Genomic DNA, 18,148 nt, shown 5'->3' on the forward strand with positions numbered 1-18,148 from the left:
TTTGGCTGTTTAATAAAATGTAAATGTGGGGCTGGCCCCGTGGCCGAGTGGTTAAGTTCGCGCGCTCCGCTGCAGGCGGCCAAGTGTTTCGTTGGTTCGAATCCTGGGCGTGGACATGGCACTGCTCATCAAACCATGCTGAGGCAGCGTCCCACGTGCCACAACTAGAAGGACACACAACAAAGAATATACAACTATGTACCGGAGGGCTTTGGGGAGAAAAAGGAAAAAAAATAAAATCTTTAAAAAAATGTAAATGTAAATTAATAAAAATTAAATAAAATTTAAAATTCAGTCCTTCAGTCACACAAGCCACATTTCAAGTGCTTAATAGCTACCTGTGGCTAGCAGCTACCCGTTGGACATTGCAGATCCAGAACATTTTCCTCATCACAGGAAGTTCTGTTGGACAGTGCCACTCTAAGAGCTCTACTATGTAATCTCATTAACCCTCAAACTGAGCCTGCAAGGTGGATTCCATTATTTCCCTCATTTTAGGGATAAGGTAACTGAGGCAGCAAGGAGTTAAATGACTTGTCCAAAGTTACACAGCTAGTAAGTGAAAGAGGTGGATTTCAAACTCAGGTTGTGTGGGTGCAGAGCCTGTCCTCTTAACCACTGTGCTGCACTTGTCCCTGTGTAGAATGGGTAACTGGTCTCTGCTCTGTCGAAGGTTCAGGGGAAGACAGTCAGTAAAGCTTGGCCAAAGTTAATCTCTCATGTTGATTTGGATTATCGTTGTTATCCTTACTCACTTCCCCTAGGCACCTTTCTACATGCTCCACAACACCCCTTACGTCACCAGTATTTTGTACTAGCAAAAAACTGATGGTACAGTGTTGTTAAAAAACGTAAAACAGAAGGGGGCTGACCCCGTGGCTGAGTGGTTAAGTTCGCGCGCTCTGCTGCAGGCGGCCCAGTGTTTTGTTGGTTCGAATCCTGGGCACGGACATGGCACTACTCATCAAACCACGCTGAGGCAGCGTCCCACATGCCACAACTAGAAGGACCCACAACGAAGAATATACAACTATGTACTGGGGGGCTTTGGGGAGAAAAAGGAAAAAAAGAAAATCTTTAAAAAAAAAAAAACGTAAAACAGAAGATCAGTGTGTAAAACTAAAGGTTTTCAGGCATATTCTTAGAAGGAACCTCTGATTTGAGTCACACCAAACTTGCTTAAAACAGTGGGTAAGTGGATCATTCCTTATACCTGAACAAGACAATTATATCTTAGCTAAAAAGAAACAGATGGAGCTTCTGGAGTAAAACCCTTCTCTCCAGTGGCTGCAGCTGTTGACTCTTGTGCCGCCCACACTTCTGGATCTGGTCTCGAGACTCCTGCCATCTCCACCCGGTGCCTGGGGAAGCACCCATTCTCCAGTCCATACTGACTCATTCTGGGCATGGTGCACGTGAACCTAGCTCAGGGCACAGACTTTCCTGGAGGCAGACTGACCCAGGAGAGAGCCAGGTATGAGGTGAGTCTAGTCTGAAACCTTCCTTTTACCAGGAAGATCAGTCCTTGTAGAGAATCAGAGATGGAGGGGCCTCAAAATCACCCTTCAGACCCTCTCTTCTGAGTCCCTTCCTAGGAATCAGATAATTTGATCTTACAAATCAGTCTCCTACTTATCCGTATACATTACTCCCCTCCCTCCTTGGATCAGGGCCACCACCTCAGAGTTAACAGGTTTTAGCTGCACGACGTACTCAGCTCTGTGCTGTGCAGATCCTCAGCCGTTCCCCTCCCACAACACTCTCTGTTCTCATCGACCCCCCCCCCACCTCCCCTGGTAGAAGGGCTTGTTTCCAGTCTGGCAGGAACCCTTTTGCTCTTCCCTTGGCCCCTCTAAATTTCCCTAAGGATTCAGGCTCTGAGCAAGGAAGCCAGAGAAGCCCATGGTCTCCAAGTGACTTGTTTGGTTGGGGAGAAGGCAAAAAGAACATGTCAGTCTTGCAAAAATGTTATCCCACCACCTTTACTTTAAAGAAACCACAAAGAGTAAGATACTTTTAACAATATGAAATTCAAAGTTGCAGTGCTATTTTAAAATATAGGAAACTAATAAGAAAATGCAATAGACTGGAGGGAAATGTGTCAAACGTGGCAAAAGGTTAATTTAAAATTTGGGAATCTTGTTTAGATATTTAAGAAAAGTAACCCTGGGGCTGGCCTGGTGGCGCAGCAGTTAAGTGCGCGCATCCCGCTTTGGCAGCCCGGGGTTCGCCGGTTCAGATCCCGGGTGCGGACATGGCACCGCTTGACAAGCCATGATGTGGTAGGCGTCCTACATATAAAGTAGAGGAAGATGGGCACAGATGTTAGCTCAGGGCCAATCTTCCTCAAAAAAAAAGAAAAGAAAAGTAACCCCGTCCATATAGATGTGAACAGTTCACTTAAGAGAAAGTATAAATGGCAACTGTCGTTAACAGAATTCCATGTCAGTAACATTCAGAGATGTAAGATGATGCCTCACTGTTGTTTTGACACCTATTACATTTAACCAAAAATATCTAGAATAATCATTGCTAGCGGGAATTGTTGTGCAGTTGAAATACTCAGCTACTGCTGCGGGGTGTTGTCGTTTATTACCCATGAGATGGTTACACCCTTTCCTGGACTGATTCCAATCCTGTAGGTTCCTCTCAAGGAAATAATTCAAAAGAAAGAATCACAATTCCATAACTTTGGAAGCTGGGTGATGGGAGTTCATTATACTACCCTTCTATCTTTGCATATGTTTGAAATTTTCCATAATGGAAAGTTAAAAGTTTGTTTAAGTGCTCTAAATATGGCCGTGTTCTTAATGAGTTGATAGCAGGCACTATGTCTGCTGAACTCAAAACTGAGAAAGTAGAGCAGAGATGACCCAGCCCTTTAGTTCCTTCTGGAGGGAATGTTACACATCCAAATGTGCAGTCTGTTAAGCTGCCCTCAGTGACCGTGGGGCATAGTTGGAGCCCTGAAGCAGGTGGGAGGGGATCCTGAGGAAGAGCTCCAAGGGTATCACCTAATCTCAGGTGGGGCACTGGCAGGCTTCAAAGGTAGATCAAGTCTCTGGCTTCAAAGAACTTCTAGTCTAAGGTGCTAGGACCTTCCTGCTCTAATGGGGCAACCACGCTTTCCAACCTCAAGAGGAAACAGACATATACACGTTTAAACAAGTGTTTTGTATACAAAATGGCATACAAGTAAGACAGAATTCAAATATTATAGGATAAATGATACATAGTTCATGCCAAAATAGTATAAAATAACACTCAAAGCCCCAATTACTTTTACTTATAATTTTTAAACCTTTTAAGGTATGACGGTAAATTTGATGCTGGATCAGTCTTTCCACTAATGGTTCAGATCTGTGTGTGGTTTGGTCGTCCCTTGGAGAAGACTCGCTTTGTAGCCAAGTGTAAAGGTAAGCCTTGGCTGGGACATGTCCCAGACCCTGGTAAAAGAGTGCCCTAGAGTTGTCCCTGCTTCCTGGCACCATTTTAGTATTCTGTCCGTTTGGGGGTCCAAAAACAGGCAGAGAGATTTGAGGACCCAGGAGTCTCCCACCCCTGGGAACAGTGGCAGAAGTACTGGGGAGGAGCTGGTGGGGATAGAACCTGTGGACCCTGCAGCCTAGACTAGGGTCTTTCCTGCCAGCTGTGCCACCCTTAACTTGGCCTCCCCAGGTGGGTGACAGCCCTGTTCTCTTGTTCCACCAGCAATTCAGTCTTCCATCAAGCCAAGTCCCTTCTCTGGAAACATCTACCACATCCTGGGCAAAGTGAAGTTTTCAGGTAACTGAGGGGTTGGATTTGGGAGCCCTACGCTGTGGAGTGCTCACATCTCACAATGTGAGTTTATAGTCTTCTCTGGTACTCTGCAGACCAGTGATGCCCCTCAGACTCTTTCAAAAACCCTCCCCTCTGAGCCTTACACCATTGGGCTCTTGCAGTCACCTCTGTTTGCCAAGTACCCCCTTTTCTCCAGGTCCTTCTGCTCCACAGTGGAAGATCTGGCCTTCCCCTGGATGGCCTGCCCAGAGCCTCTCCTCACAGCTCCTTGACTTCCTTGTTCCAGAGACTCACACCCCACCCCTCTTGAGCCATCGGTGGCCTGCTCCCAGATCTATCACCAGGAGCTATCCCAATGCTGAGCTCTCCAGCTCCGCATCTGTTTCTGCCAAAATCTTCAAGCCTTCCACTTGCCTTCTCCTCCCTTCTGTCCACTAGGCCTGTTTATCATCCTTACACTTCTGGAGCCCTTGTGACCTAAAGTCTTTCTGTCTTGGGCTGGGAGTTAGAGAAGGCCTCAAAACAAGAAGTAGTTGGTCTATTCAACGTTGAGAAAGGGGAGAATATTCCAGGGAAAAGGCACAGCTGTGGACCTGAGGCAAAAAGGGCACACTTCTAGAACCAAAAAGGGTTTCCTATGGTTGGGGCCTAGGATGAGGGAGGGGAAAGAGTGTGTCTGTTGGCCATTATAACAGAAAACCCCAACTCAACTAGCAGGTGTTAGGTACATAACAAGAAGTCAAGACATCGGGCAGGGTAGCAAGGCCACTGAAAACCCAGGTAGCGAGTGTCTCTGTGTTCCTCCACGCTTGATGTGTCAGCTTGTTCTCAGGTTCCCGCCCCTCATGGTTCCCAGGTAGTGTTGTAGGTCTAGGTGCCACATCCAGAAACAACATCCAGCCGACAGGAGAGGCTGACTCTTCCCGTGGGTATCCTTATCAATTCCTCAGCAAATTTCTCCTCTCATTGGCCAGAATTGAGTTGCCGTGGCTTCTGGGACCAATCACCCATGGGGAATTGGTACTGGAGGAAAAGGGGGATGCTGCGCAGGCAACTATCAATATCTGCTGTAGGAAGCCACTAAGAGTTGTAAGCATGGGGCTGTCTGCGTTCAGATGCGAGATTTAGATGATAATGCCTGTATAAAAGAATTTCTCAAGGTCTCCAGGTCCTTTGGCCTAATTTATCTTACTGAATCTGAAACTTTGGCCCCTCTCCTCAAGCCCTTGACTCCTGCCCACTTCCCTCAGCCTGTGACAGACAGCATACCCGGCCCCAGCCCCGATTCAGAGGTCTTAATGCCTTCGTCTTCCCTCTCCCCAATCATCACCCCATTTTCTCCGTTATTTAGACCTATTCTTGACCCTTTTCTTGTTGAAGCTTAACCTCTCTTTGTTCTGGATTCCTTTTTCATCCTGCCTTTTAGGAGGACCTTGCCCTTTTCTTGTGTCTCCAGTCAGTCTAGCCCCCAGCTCCTCAGCCTATAAACCCGGTCACATCTTTACTGTTCCCATCCCTGTGACCCTCCTGCAGCACTTGTACTGATGACATACGCTCTTCCCTTGGCCTCTCAGGTCTCTGCTGAGACCCACCCACTCCACGTCTACCAAGAAGGCTTTCATTTTTAGTTCCTTTCTGGGTTAATAGTGTCCACTTGATCACTGAATCAGCCAACCTAGAAACTTATTTTGCTCCTTTCTCTCTTCATCTTTTCTAACTTGCCACCAGTCATGTCAGTTTTCCCTCTTGCATATGTCTCATGAATCTGTCCCTAGCCATCTACACTATACAGTCATAGTGTAACTTATCCTGTGAGGGCAGGGTCTCAAGGACTGACATGTGTTCTCCTTGCAGACTCTGAGAGAACCATGGAGGTCTGCCACAACACTCTAGCCAATTCCTTGAGCATCATACCAGTTTTGGAAGGACCCACGCCACCGCCCGACTCCCGAAGCACACCTCAAGACAGCAGCGGGCAGCAGGAGTGCTACCTCGTGTTCATCGGCTGCTCCCTGAAGGAGGAAAGCATCAAGGACTGGCTGCGGCAGTCAGCGAAGCAGGTGGTTGCCAAAGCCCAGACAGATTGGTACAGATATGATGAGCACTTGTCAGGGCTGTTGCTGGCCTTGAGAAAGAGGCTCCACTGCCTGCCTGCTGCCTCTCCACTGGTCTGCCCCGACAGGCTCAGCCAGAACTTGCAAGGATGCTGTAAGAGTGGGAGGAAGCCACTCAGGGCAAATTCAAGGCAGACTTGGTTTCATAGCCAATTCCAATTCTAGTTCCAAAGGCAGATTGGAGTTATTAGGTTGCTTAACTAGGACCTAAGTGAAACCTAGTTGTTCCATGTGGACCCTTGGTCAACCTGGTATTCTAAACTCAAAATGTCTTTTCTTAACTGAACCTAGTTCAAAGACTCCTGTGTTCTGAGCCTAGAATCTCTTGTACTTGGGCTCTCTTTCTAGAAGGGAGAAACAACAAAGATATGGTTAGAGCTATTTGCAAACCAAGACTCGAAGCATGGATAGCAGTGAACCCTGAGGCCCTGGAGACAGGTGCAGGGGAAAAGGAGACTTGCCTATAAATGCACACAAGCATCTTTAGCCCGATACCACAAAGAAAAGTAAAACCCAGACTAGACTTAAAAATTAAAACTCCTTCAATATGCCTCAAGTCTTGGGTGCTAAGCCTCTTAGCACACAGCCTTAGAGGTTTAGCTCATCCTAGAACTCTGGAAATAGAGTGGGCTGGGGCCTGGGTCTTTTGTAGATGCTCAGCTGGGACCTGTCTTTTATACTGAGGAATGGCTGCCTGTAGGCTGTGTCTTTATCAGACTCACCTGGATAAACTCCTAAATGGTGCTTGATCATGGGACCTCAGGTTATTGCTTTGTCTGCATGTTTGTCACTGGTGACGCTTAGGGTTGAGAATCTACAGAGGTGGAACGTGCCTATTTGCAAATGTTCTCCCCTGGTGCACAGGACTCTATGGTGGGAAAGTAGTCTTCTTGAGGGGCAGACAGGCAGGATATTGTGTCCAGGCCATGACAGCACTTGTGCTTTTCCCTCCACTGGGATCTTAGTCATGTATCTAGCCCCCAGAGCCCTGAGCCCTCACCCACCCATGTACTCCATCAGCTCTTTTGGGACCTGACCCCTCCCTACATCTCTGCACAGAAGCCTCAGAGGAAAGCCCTGAAGACCAGAGGGATGCTGACCCAGCAGGAGATCAGGAATATCCATGTGAGTACGCTGCCCTGGGGGCCTAAGCCCCTCAGTTTCCCAAGGCTGACCTTCTAGGCTTGTGCAGCTCCATCTTTTAGAATTCCCTTTAGGATTCCTACAAATAAGGGGCTATTTTTAAGGCCTGCCGAAGGTCTTGCTTCTCTCAGGCCACAGAGGGAAGCTGGGTGAAGAGAAATCTCAGCCCATCTGTCCCTTGCCCCAGTGACGAGGGCAGGGTGACCTCTGGTGTGACCTGGGCATAAGATCGAGGAGAACCATTGCTTGTGGGAGGAACAGGTGATGTGCAGCCCTGCGTTCTCACCCTGTTCAAGCAGCTAAAGTAATTATTTTCTCCCCCGATCCCTCTGTCCTAGATAAACCAACGAGGGCTCTGGAAAAACCATCTAGATCCAAAAGCTGCTCATGGGCATGTTGTAGAATCTTGAGGCCAGGACAGGAGGCCTCCTGATGAGCCTCCTAACCTCCAGGCTGATTCCCAGCCTCTGCCCCAGGTCCCATGCCTAATGGGGTCTTTTCCTGATGGGTTTGGGAACAAAGGCTGAAAGGGATAGAGAGTCCAGGTCTCAGCATGGGCTCTGTCACCAGTCCCAGTAATGAGCAGGTGGGCAGGCCTCTGGGACCCCAGGAGCTCCTGCTTTGGACTTGAGGAAGGCCCCTTCATATGTAGCTCCTACAGGACCCTGGTGATCCTGGGTACCCCTGGGGAGGACAGAGTGGGCACCTCAGAAGGCAGTCCTTGTAGTGTGTATTCCCCCAGAAGCAAACCTTGTACAAGGATATGAGTGCAGGTAGTTGTTTTGTAAGTGATTCTAGGAGACACTAATAGGAAATGGGAAAGTAGGAAAAGAAAGAGGAGACAGCCAACAAAGGGTGTGTTATCAAACCAGTACCACTGTGGACAGCTGGAGCTTAATCCTATTAGGAACTCCCAGAGTTCCTCCCTGAGAGGTGGGGGAGATGGTAATTCCCTGGCACATCGAGCCTTCCACCCACGGGGCAGAGTGGGCTATCTTGCTAAGATAATAGCCTCGGTTGTTTTTGTTTTTGTTTTTGTTTCACAGATTTTATTTTTCCTTTTTCTCCCCAAAGCCCCCCAGTAAGTAGTTGTATATTTTTTAGTTGTGGGTCCTTCCAGCTGTGGCACGTGGGATGCTGTCTCAGCATGGCCCGACAAGCAGCACCATGTCCGCTCCCAGGATCCGAACCGGCGAAATGCCGGGCCGCCGAAGCGGAGCACGCGAAGCCAACCACTTGGCCACGGGGCCAGGCCCTGTTTTTGTTTTTAATGCACGAGTGAATGATAGAAAGCAGTCAGATAATTCTAATAGGACTCTTTTTTCCTATAGGTGAAACGCCATCTGGACCCCCTACCTGCAGGCTACTTTTATAATGGCACCCAGTTTGTCAACTTCTTTGGTGACAAGACTGATTTTCACCCACGTATCCTTGGAATCTGGGGCAGTGACACTGGGGGTGTATGGAAGCCTGGCTGTAAAGAGGGTGTCTTCTAGAGCTGCCGCAGCCCAGCCCCTGGAGGAGCTGGGTTCTGGGAACACACAGTAAGCCACAGAGGCAGACTTGTCGTTCTGGCCTCTTAGAGCCATTAAAATTGCATTTCCCTTCATTCAGTGATTGCTGATGTTATTCTGTGGGCTATAGTTTAAATGTAGCTGTTATGATATCCTGAGTTCTGTGGTCATCAGGGTGTTAATTTACACATTGGAGACTGGGCCTGATTACAGTAGTTAATCTGTGAAAAGGTGGACGGGGTGCTCTGTATGCTAATGAAAGCTGGAGGGCTCAGTTCTAAGACTTCATGAAGGACCCTGTGCCAACCCCTGTCACATTCTTTGCAGATGTGGTGCTGCTAGTATATAAAAAGAGCCCATCAGGTACCTTCTGTGCAGACTGGGCACTCACCACCTCGGTGTCCCGCACCTCACCTGCCCACAGATCCCAGCAGACTCTCTTGTCCTCCTGGCTCAGGGCTTTCTTCCTTAATAGGATGCCAGTCATGGACCAGTTCATGAATGACTACGTCGAAGAAGCCAACCGGGAAATCGAGAAGTATAACCGTGAGCTAGAGCAGCAGGAATATCATGACCTCTTTGAACAGAAGGCCTAGAGGAAGGCTGCAGAATGTCCACCCTAGAAATGGACGTTTAGAAACAGGGTGTCTTAACCTCAGCTCTCCCGGAGGCCCCTCCCTGGAGGGGCTGTCTTTGTTCTCCTTAGCCTTTGTGTGCTGGCTTGAGTGCATGTTGTGTTTATTCTGTGTACAGTGCTGAAGAGCATCACCTGCACCACTGATTTGGGAGGGGAGGGGGGTCCTCATGGAGGATGAGCAGACTTCCAGGATCTCTGGGTCTCTGGTAATAGTATCTACTTTGGGATCTTGAGGCACTGTGCAAGGGTGGAGAGGAGGATTGGATTGTAAGGAGGAACTGCTGGGATGCAGAAGGAACCCTGGCTGCCCAAACCATGGCCACACCTGGAGAGCCAGGCCACCATAGGCCTCAGGCCTCAGACACTGCCCCAGAAGAGCCCTATCCCCAGTGGAGTGCCTGCCTCCCTGCTTAGGCCCCTTCCATGGAAGGAACTGGCCCTGCTGGCCCTGAGCCCAGTCCTGGGGGAGCAGCACAAGTCATGCCCAAGCCCAAGCCACAGAGCCAGCAGCTTGGACCGAGGTCAACAGCTTGTTCTAAATGAGGGGATTTCCCTTATGGAATAACCTGAGGGGAAAGGCATGTTACTCTCCAGAAGCATGCGGCTTTTGAATTGACACAAGCAGTCTCCTTAGGATTGGTTTTGAGCTCCCCTCATGGCATCATTCTGCTTTGCCTAATTCAGGGACAAGAGCAAACCTGCTGTCAAGACTCCCTGGTGATGCTTTGCCTCACTGTTGTGGGGAGCATCCTGCAACTGCTTGGTCTTAAGCCCTGGGCTCTGATCACTTGTGGGGCATCCTTGAAGGGGATTCAGTCTCCAGCACCCAGCCTTTCTTTCAGCCTTGCCAGAGAAGGCCTGGTTTTCAGCCACAAACTTCAGGAAACTTGTGCCCCCAAGAATTGTTGCTGGCCCTGGACTTGTTCGGCTCCTGAGGACCAGGAATTTCAAAGAATTCCAATATCCAAGTTAGAATTCCTTCCAGTGGCTTTGTTCTCAGCTGGACCATCAAAGCAGACGGGAATTACAGTGAGTCCCATGCCTGACCTCCAGAATTTGTGTAGGGGAGGGGGGTTACAGGCATGATATTTAGGTGATGTCTGTTAGGACTTCAGCACCTTGGCTGCCTAGATTGTAAATGCTTCCTGAATTTCACATCCTTTTTGCATGCCTTAGGAAGAAGCACATAGGCAAAACCAGCCAAGTTTTCAGTAATGTAGAGGGGTTTTTGAGAAAGGTCCCTGGCACAGAGGGGAGTCAGAGACAGGATAGAGCACATTTGGTCTGTGTGCAAGTAGTAAAGCAGTTGTTAAGAACTTGTCAGTAAAATGTACTTGTATTAGAAAAAACAGTTTGTATTTGAAGCCAAACAAACAAAACTCCAAATACCATCGAATAAGAAATCTTGCATGAAGAAAGGCTTCTGAAAAGGCCGCTGTGCTCCAGTCCCAGCTCCCAAATCTGCTGGTGACAAGGGCCCAGGTGTGGAGCCCAAGTCTGGGAGCCCTCACTTCCAGCTGGCCAGAGGCTGGGGTCCACAATGGGCCTTCCTCTGCTTCAGAATCAATAATGTAGATCTTAAGTGCAATTGATGAAATAAGCAATGAGTTACTGTAGCTTCCTTTAGCTCTACCGAGCTCTTTTTAAAAACTCAAACTTGAGCAGCCTTAGAAAGGGAGGGGGGGAGGGAGGGTGGGGGGCATCATAGGCCATTTCCTCCAGGAGGGTTGCTGTGAAGTTTTAAATGAAAGCTCTAGATGTAGGAGCTCGAGCCGTTTCCTGGCTGCTGCAAAAAAGAGTTTTTAAAGAGGGGTCGGAGCCCGCCATAAAAGCGGGTCTTCCCACTGCGTGGGGCTGTACTACTACGTGGTGGTCTTGATTTCTGACCATTGTCCATAGAAATGCTCTCTCACCAACTTGCCCCACTGTCCCAATTCCTCTTAGAGGGAAAACTGTGATTACCTCAACTTGAATATGAAACTGTGATTGAAAAAGGTCAAAACGTTAAGTTTCAAAGCCAAAAGGGCAAAACTGGCTGAGGCCTCCATAGACACTCCTCAGCCTGCTCAGGAGTGTGAAGGGGCACATTGGCGAAAGGGCATTCTTTGGGGCGCACTTGCTGTACCCCTGGTGAAGAAGCACCCTAGCTGTGCACAGTGTGAGCTCTTTGAGGACTGAGGCCGGGAGGATGCCTCCTCCCCGAACTGCCTCTTCCGGAACCTGCGGGGCCTCTGGGTTCTGACTGTGAAGTTTAATATCCACTTGACTCCTCCAGGTGGAGGGACAGGGTCTTAGGCTGTTTCCAGGAGAAAGGCTATGACACTGTTTTAGATTTTGACCTTAGAAGTGGATACCAGGGACTCAACAGAGACCTGGGTTGTGGCTTCCTAGGAACGGGCAGAAGTCCTCCAGGGGCTTACATGCTTTTTGCCAACTTTCCTACTAGCAGCTTCAGTTTTCTATCACCGAGTGAGTGTGATAATCTTGAAGTCGCTGAAGTTATGGGTTATTTTACGTTTTGATGTGGGATTTTCCTTTTTTGATTGGAAAGAGGAGGCAGAAATTGGAGAAAAGGGATCACCCTAGGAAGGGGCCACTGGCAAGGAGTGTAGTTGGCCCCCACCAGGCCCTGGGGGCTCTCTGACCTGGGGCCTGGACACTGGGCCCTGCAGGTCACAAGAAATAGTTTCCTCCTAAATTCTATTAGGATTTTGGAGAATTTTTGCACAGTAATAAGCTCTGGGTTGTTCTTTGGGCTTCTCAAAAGGGAAAAATTAACTCAAAGACTGTAAACTGTTAAGTATTCCAGCCGTGTTGCTGACCTAGTTGGATAGTTGTACCTCAAAAAGTAGGTGAGAAATGGCTTCCTCATTATCCCAGGTTGTCAAATACTAATGACAGAAGAGCTCACTTACGTGCCAAAATTCACTTTTATACTAGTTTTTCAGTGCTTTAATATTTGTAACTTAAATTTTAAAACTCATATTTACAAACACTACTGTAACTTCAGTGAAACTGAATTGTGTGATTGAAGCTTTTTGCTTATTATAGTATTTATTACACTACTTAATTCAGTAAATATATAAAAGTAGCCTTCAATTTATTTTTATATTATTTTACATGTTTTTACCCGCAGTTGTGTATGTGAATTTACCTTGGTAATGAGATGTAATGCTAAGGACCAATAAACTGTCACTGAACGAGCAAGGCCTCCCAGAGTTGCCTGTCGCTGTAGACGCAGCCCCGGCGGGATCGGGTTGAAGAGGTGGCCGGGTTGAAGAGGTGGCCCGCCCCCTGGCACTGGGGACCTTCCTTCAGCCTCCCCTGGGATGCCTCTTCGCTGGAGCTCCCATTCCCCTCCCCAGACTCCAGAGCGGCCTGTGGGGAATGAAATTGCTAGGAGGAGACCACCCTTGGGGTAGGCACTCTCGGCGAGTCCCAGAACCCGAGGAGGGGCTCGAGGAAGCCCGCTGTGGGCACGAGGGTTTTCCGGAGCCCCGGGGAAAAACCCCGCCACCGCACCCTCGGCGTCCCTGGAGAAGCCTGTCTGGGCCGGCGGGCCCGGGATGGGTTCGCGGCCCGCGCCGCCCCGGCCAGGCTGCCGCAGGAACCGTTGCTTCCCAGGCTTGTCGGCTCGTTCAGTCCCGGCCCAAGTTCCGCCGAGCGGCCGCTCGGTCCCGCTTTACAGATGGAGGACGACCAAGGCGCGGGGGTCCAGTCACTGGCCGGTTAAACAGAGCCCCCGCTGTCTCTCCCGGCCTCTTCACGTCCCGAGGCAGGCCGGCCGAGTGCCCGAGCCCGCGGAGGACCGGGCACAAGTGCGCCCCCGCGCGGGCCCCGCCCCCCTCGCCCACCTGCCCTCGGCGCCCGGCGCTGCGCGGCACGGGGCTGCGGCGGGGCCCTGGCTCCTCCGGCGGCCTCGCGGGCCGCGTACCCCTGGGGCGCCACTCTTGTCCCCAACTCGGGCTGCGGGGAGGGACCTCTGCCCTTTCGGGAAAAGGGCTGACTAGGGAGGGACACCGCCGCGACGCAGCGCGTCCACAGAGACCCTGCTTCCTGTCCCACCCTCAACGCAGGGGCCTCCGGACAAGGGACATGCCCCACTGGGAAGATTTGGGAGCTGGCCCAAGGAGGATGGAGCAGCCTCCCCAGGCAGCTTCCTTCGGTGGGTTGGGGTGGTGGTCTTGCGTTTGGAGGTTCTATGTGGTGGATTAGTCATGTACAAACCAAATGCAAAACGGCTTGGCAGGGGCCGGGAGAATAGGGGGCGGGAGGTTAGCAGCAGTATCACCCTCCTCAGGACGGCCTTCCCCAGAGCCTCCCGCCGCCCCCATCCTGCAGGGCTAGGTTTGAATCTTGGTGGACTCCTGTGCTTGCCCTTCCGGGATCAGCCAGGGTTTGGGAATTACCCCCAAAGAAGTGTCAGGGAGGTAGGCATGACAGTAAAGGGCAAAGGGCTCCCCGGCTGGATAGTCTTTAAGGGCCAGGATGACTTAAAGGCCAGGAAGCCTGGGGACCAGGGAAGGGGGCCCATCCCCACCTGGAGCCCACAGTAGGGGCAGGGGACTACTGGAACCTGTGGGCATGCTTGACAGACCAGCGCCCCTGAATCAGGGAATCCTGGTGGGGTAGACATGTGGAAAGTGATTTGTAGCAGAGGGTCTTGGGTGGAGCTGCTGAAAATATCAGGGCTCTCTGAGGAGCAGAGAGAAATACTGATGTATTAATTTCTATCATACAGTCTAGGAATAGTCATGACCAAAGAAAACATGACCATGTATGCCCCACTTCCAGCCCATGACGGAAAGGAAATGGCTTGGTTGCTATAAGAAGAGTAGGTTGATAGCAGCTTCAAGTTAGCTGGGCCCAGGCACTCATGTGTGATCAGAGCCCTCTCTCCATCCTTGGTGGCTTCTCTCTCCCCTGCCAATTAGCTTCCTCTAGGCCACCAGCAACCCCGACACCCCAAAGGCAAGACCCAATCTTCCTCTCCAGAGGCAGCCCCAAAGGCTGGGGTCACAGTCCCATCCCTGAATCAGTCATAATGGTCAGGAGTATTCTCTTTGGCCTGGCCAAGGGTCACTGTGCACTTACAAGGGCCCCCAACACCACTTAGGAGCTGGGTCCCCCAAAGAAGGGCTTGCTCCCCTAGACCAGTAGTGCACAACCCCCTACAGGCCATTTCTGAGCTTTTTCTGTTAAGATCAGATACCTATTTGATGTTTAAAATTTTGCTTTCTGCTAGTCTTTTCTAGTACAGTGAGAGCAAACAAATTTTCTTCTGTTGTGGTGGTGGTGATAGGAGTGGTGATTTTTAACAAAGGGAAGAAAAATTTCATATTGAAAATATTCTATCCACTAAGACAGGTCCCTGTCCTGTCCCATCCCCCCCCCACCCCCACCCCCACCCCTGCAGACAGAGAAAAGGCTCTATAGTGCCCCAGCACACCCAGGGACACCAGTGTTCCCTGGGAGCCTGTTTGAGTTATCTTTTCTTCCTAAATAAAAGAAAGATTATGTAGACTGTAATTGTGAGGGCTGGACTGCTGCCCCACATTGCTGGAGGCGAGAAGTGGACCAACTCGAGAGAGACTTTGAAGGAACAATTCACAAGACAAAATGACTAATCAGACAAGAGCAAAGGGGATGACCTAAGGTGGAAGTGGAAAAAGCCAAAGTGGAAAAAAACCTAACGTTTTGAAACAGTTCCAAAAACTTTTTGTTTCATTCTCCAAAAATTTGAAGAAAAATAAATATTTATTCATAAATTATTCCTATTTTGCCCAGGCCTCTGCATTGCAAAATTGACTGGCCAAAATAATTTGGTTAAAAAAAATTGCATCAGGGTCAATAAATGTTATGTCAAACTAGTAAATGACTACAAATCTGTAAAAAAAAAAAAACAAAGCTAACCAAATAAAGTGTATGTTTCCATTTTATCCTACAATCATTACTACTGTTCTTCCTGTACCAATAAAGAAGTTTAATTTTTTCCTCTCATGGCTTCACATTTTTAAGAAACTTTACATCTTTACTCTGAAATTTCATGCCTGGATGAATGGACAAATAATAGCAAAATAAGGACAACAGGAAGAGGAAAGATGGTTTGATAACCAACAATTCATGGAATTTTCTAGCTAAAAAGACTCCATTTCAACCTCTTTGTTTTATAGATAAAAATGATCAGAGACCCAGAGGTTGGAGGTCTTGCCCAGGGCTGTTGCCCTGCGCCTTCCCCCTAACTTTCCCTACCCTGTGCCTCCAGCTTCCTGTGAGGCGCTGAAGCTCCTGCGAAGGGTGGTCTGAATTTGGGGCCACAGGCAGTGTCAGCCCTGAATGGTGGGCTTGAGGCAGGACCTTGGGCAGCCCCTTGACATGGGGCACCAGTAAGAATGAGAGCCATGCATGGAGGACATGGGGTACACAGAATGGCCAAGGAGGGCAAGGTTGGCCAGGAGGGGGAGGGGGAAGACCCCCCCTCCACTCTTAGGGTCACCAGCTGGAAGGCCTCAGGTGGCTGGTATTGGGATTCAAATGAAGTAGGGCCTGGGAGTAGATGGGGTGGGGGGGATTTGGGGCCATCCCTGCAGCATTTGTTTCAAGACTTGCTGTATCTCTCAGCATGCCCAGGGAAACTTGTTGGGAATACAGATTCCTGGCCCCCTCATAGGACCTACTCAGTGAAAATCTCTGGGCCCAACCTGGGAATCTGCATTTAGCAATTCTTGGGAAGTTCTAACATGACATGTGTCTACCTTGGAGGGTCCTGCCAGGGGAAGCCACTGGGCATCACCACGCACACAGTGGGGTGGTGGGCAAGCATCTCTAGGGGGCTTGGGAGTGGAGTGGATGAAAGTAGGTCAGTGTTTGGTGATATCTGTCTGCCAGGGGTTTCTTGGCTGAGAAGCTAGGGTGTGCAAGTAAAACCCAGGCCAGAGAGCAGAGGAGCCTGACATGAGGATAGTGGGCCATCCTGGAACCTTCCTACCCGATAGTCTGCTGGCCAGATAGAATCATGGAGCAGAGAGCCGTTAGACCTCCGTCTGGTGCTAGATTCTGACTGTGGGTTGCTGGGGCGGGGGCGGGGCGCAGCAGACAGATGTCATTCTGAGGGGAGCAGGTCCCTGTTGGCCCTCCACAGGGCTCCTTGCCCTCCTGGCTGCCCTTACAGGAACCTGGGTCTTTCTCTCAGTAGGGGTAGATGACACCTGGAAGGGAGTTAATGCTATGTTGGGTACCAAAGAGTCTTCCTCTCACCCATCTATGGGGCCTGAACATGTCCCCCAGGAAAGAGGGGAGGCCTGTGGAGGCCATGTTCCCTCCCCCAGGTCCCACAGCATCACCGGAGGAATAGTGTGGGAACAGCATCTCTCCTCCTAGTAACGGCGAGGGGGCAGTGCAGCTGCAGCTGGAGAAGGGCTGTAAGGGACTAGGAACGCTGGTCAGGGCTGCCTACCCTGGGCAGTGGGAGCCCCAAGAAGCTTGTAAAACCCGGGTGACTCCAGGGAAAGCTGACTGCTGCATAGCGTAGGAAGCCACGCTTGCCAAGGGTCCAAAGAAGGCAAGGGCAACAGGACAGGGCAGTACAGATAGAAGGAATCAGTGACGTTTGAGGAGTCTGGGGTAAGAGGAAGGAGGCAGAGGGAACCAAGTGTATCTGGTTAGGGTACTGGTTAGGCATGGCTGGAAAACCTGAGCGGGAGAGGAGATGAGAGGACGAAGGGATCATCTGGAGGGCTTCATTGGCTTGAAAGCCTCTGGGAACTATATATGGGTTCAACACGTCACAGGTTTATTGAGCACCTACTACACAGGGTGCTGCACTGGTGAAGGACACGCAGCCCTGCTCTCAGGGAGCTCATGGTCTAGGCGGGGAGACGATGCCCAGACAGTAAAGTAAGAAGAATGAAGAAGGCTATGCCACAGAGTTAGGGGCCATGAGGGTCTGTGATGGAAGGAAACAGGAACCTACTTTAGATGGTGTGGTGGGGGAAGCCTCTCTGAGAGCTGAAGAATGATGAAATGAGCCCTGGTAAGAGCTGCGGACATGCCTTCCAGGCACACTATCAAGGCCTGGAGGCAGGTGGGGGCTGGTTGTGCTGGAGGAACAGCTGGGAGCCACCCTGGCTGGAGCAGCACTCCCCTAGGAGCAGGCAGGATAGGACGAGGTGAGAAATAGGCAGGGGCCAGGTTGTACGGCACCTCCCACCCCACACCCCTACTCACCTAGGCCACAGCAGGGAGTCTGCTTTGGGTTTTGTTTTTTGGTGTTTTTTTCCTAAATCCCATGAGAAGCCATTGAGGGGCCGGCCCGGTGGCACAGCAGTTAAGTTCGCATGTTCGGTGTCTAAGGTTCGCCGTTCGGATCCTGGGTGCGGACATGGCACCGCTTGGCAAGCCATGCTGTGGTAGGCGTCCCACATATAAAGTAGAGGAAGATGGGCATGGATGTTAGCTCAGGGCCAGTCTTCCTCAGCAAAAAGAGGAGGATTGGCAGTAGGTTAGCTCAGGGCTAATCTTCCTCAAAAAAAAAAAGAGAAGCCATTGAATGTAGAGAATGGATGGGGGTGGGGCCAAGTCAGAAGGCCAGATGATGGGCCAGGCTGGATGCACAAGTGGGCAGAACTGTGCCCTATTTTGAAGGTAAACTCAACAAAATTTGCTGATGGATCAGATGCAGATGAGTCGGGGTGACTCCCCGGTCCAGAGCAGCTGGGCAGATGGTGGACTCAGCTCTATTTTGCCTGAATTTCATTTGAATTGCCTATGAGCCCTCCAGGTTTGGGGGAGAGAGGTAAGTAGGCTGTGGCATGTTGAAGTCAGGAGCTCAGTGACAGGAGTCGTGAAACCTGACAGTCAGCTGCGGCTGGTAGAGAGCCATCGATCCAGGGGAAGATCCTGGGCTGGCTGACACTGAGAGCGATGTCAGAGGAGGACGTGGGTGCTGCTGAGGCGGT

General features: G+C 50.2%; 1 protein-coding gene across 2 annotated transcripts in view; it reads left to right on the forward strand.

Moving 5' to 3' along the window:
* Positions 1–10,585, forward strand: part of DNAAF9 (dynein axonemal assembly factor 9) — a 160,488-nt gene extending 149,903 nt beyond the window's left edge. For both annotated transcript variants that reach the window (XM_044747890.2, XM_070485649.1), the window contains exons 32-37: positions 3,310–3,416; positions 3,712–3,786; positions 5,638–5,843; positions 6,957–7,022; positions 8,372–8,465; positions 9,038–10,585. In XM_044747890.2, the coding sequence (XP_044603825.2) occupies positions 3,310–3,416; positions 3,712–3,786; positions 5,638–5,843; positions 6,957–7,022; positions 8,372–8,465; positions 9,038–9,150 (661 nt within the window). In that variant the 3' untranslated portion in view covers positions 9,151–10,585. The remainder of the gene's footprint in view (positions 1–3,309; positions 3,417–3,711; positions 3,787–5,637; positions 5,844–6,956; positions 7,023–8,371; positions 8,466–9,037) is intronic.
* The last annotated feature ends 7,563 nt before the right edge of the window (positions 10,586–18,148 follow it).

This window comes from Equus asinus, chromosome 15 (assembly GCF_041296235.1).
Source record: "Equus asinus isolate D_3611 breed Donkey chromosome 15, EquAss-T2T_v2, whole genome shotgun sequence".
NCBI lineage: Eukaryota > Metazoa > Chordata > Mammalia > Perissodactyla > Equidae > Equus > Equus asinus.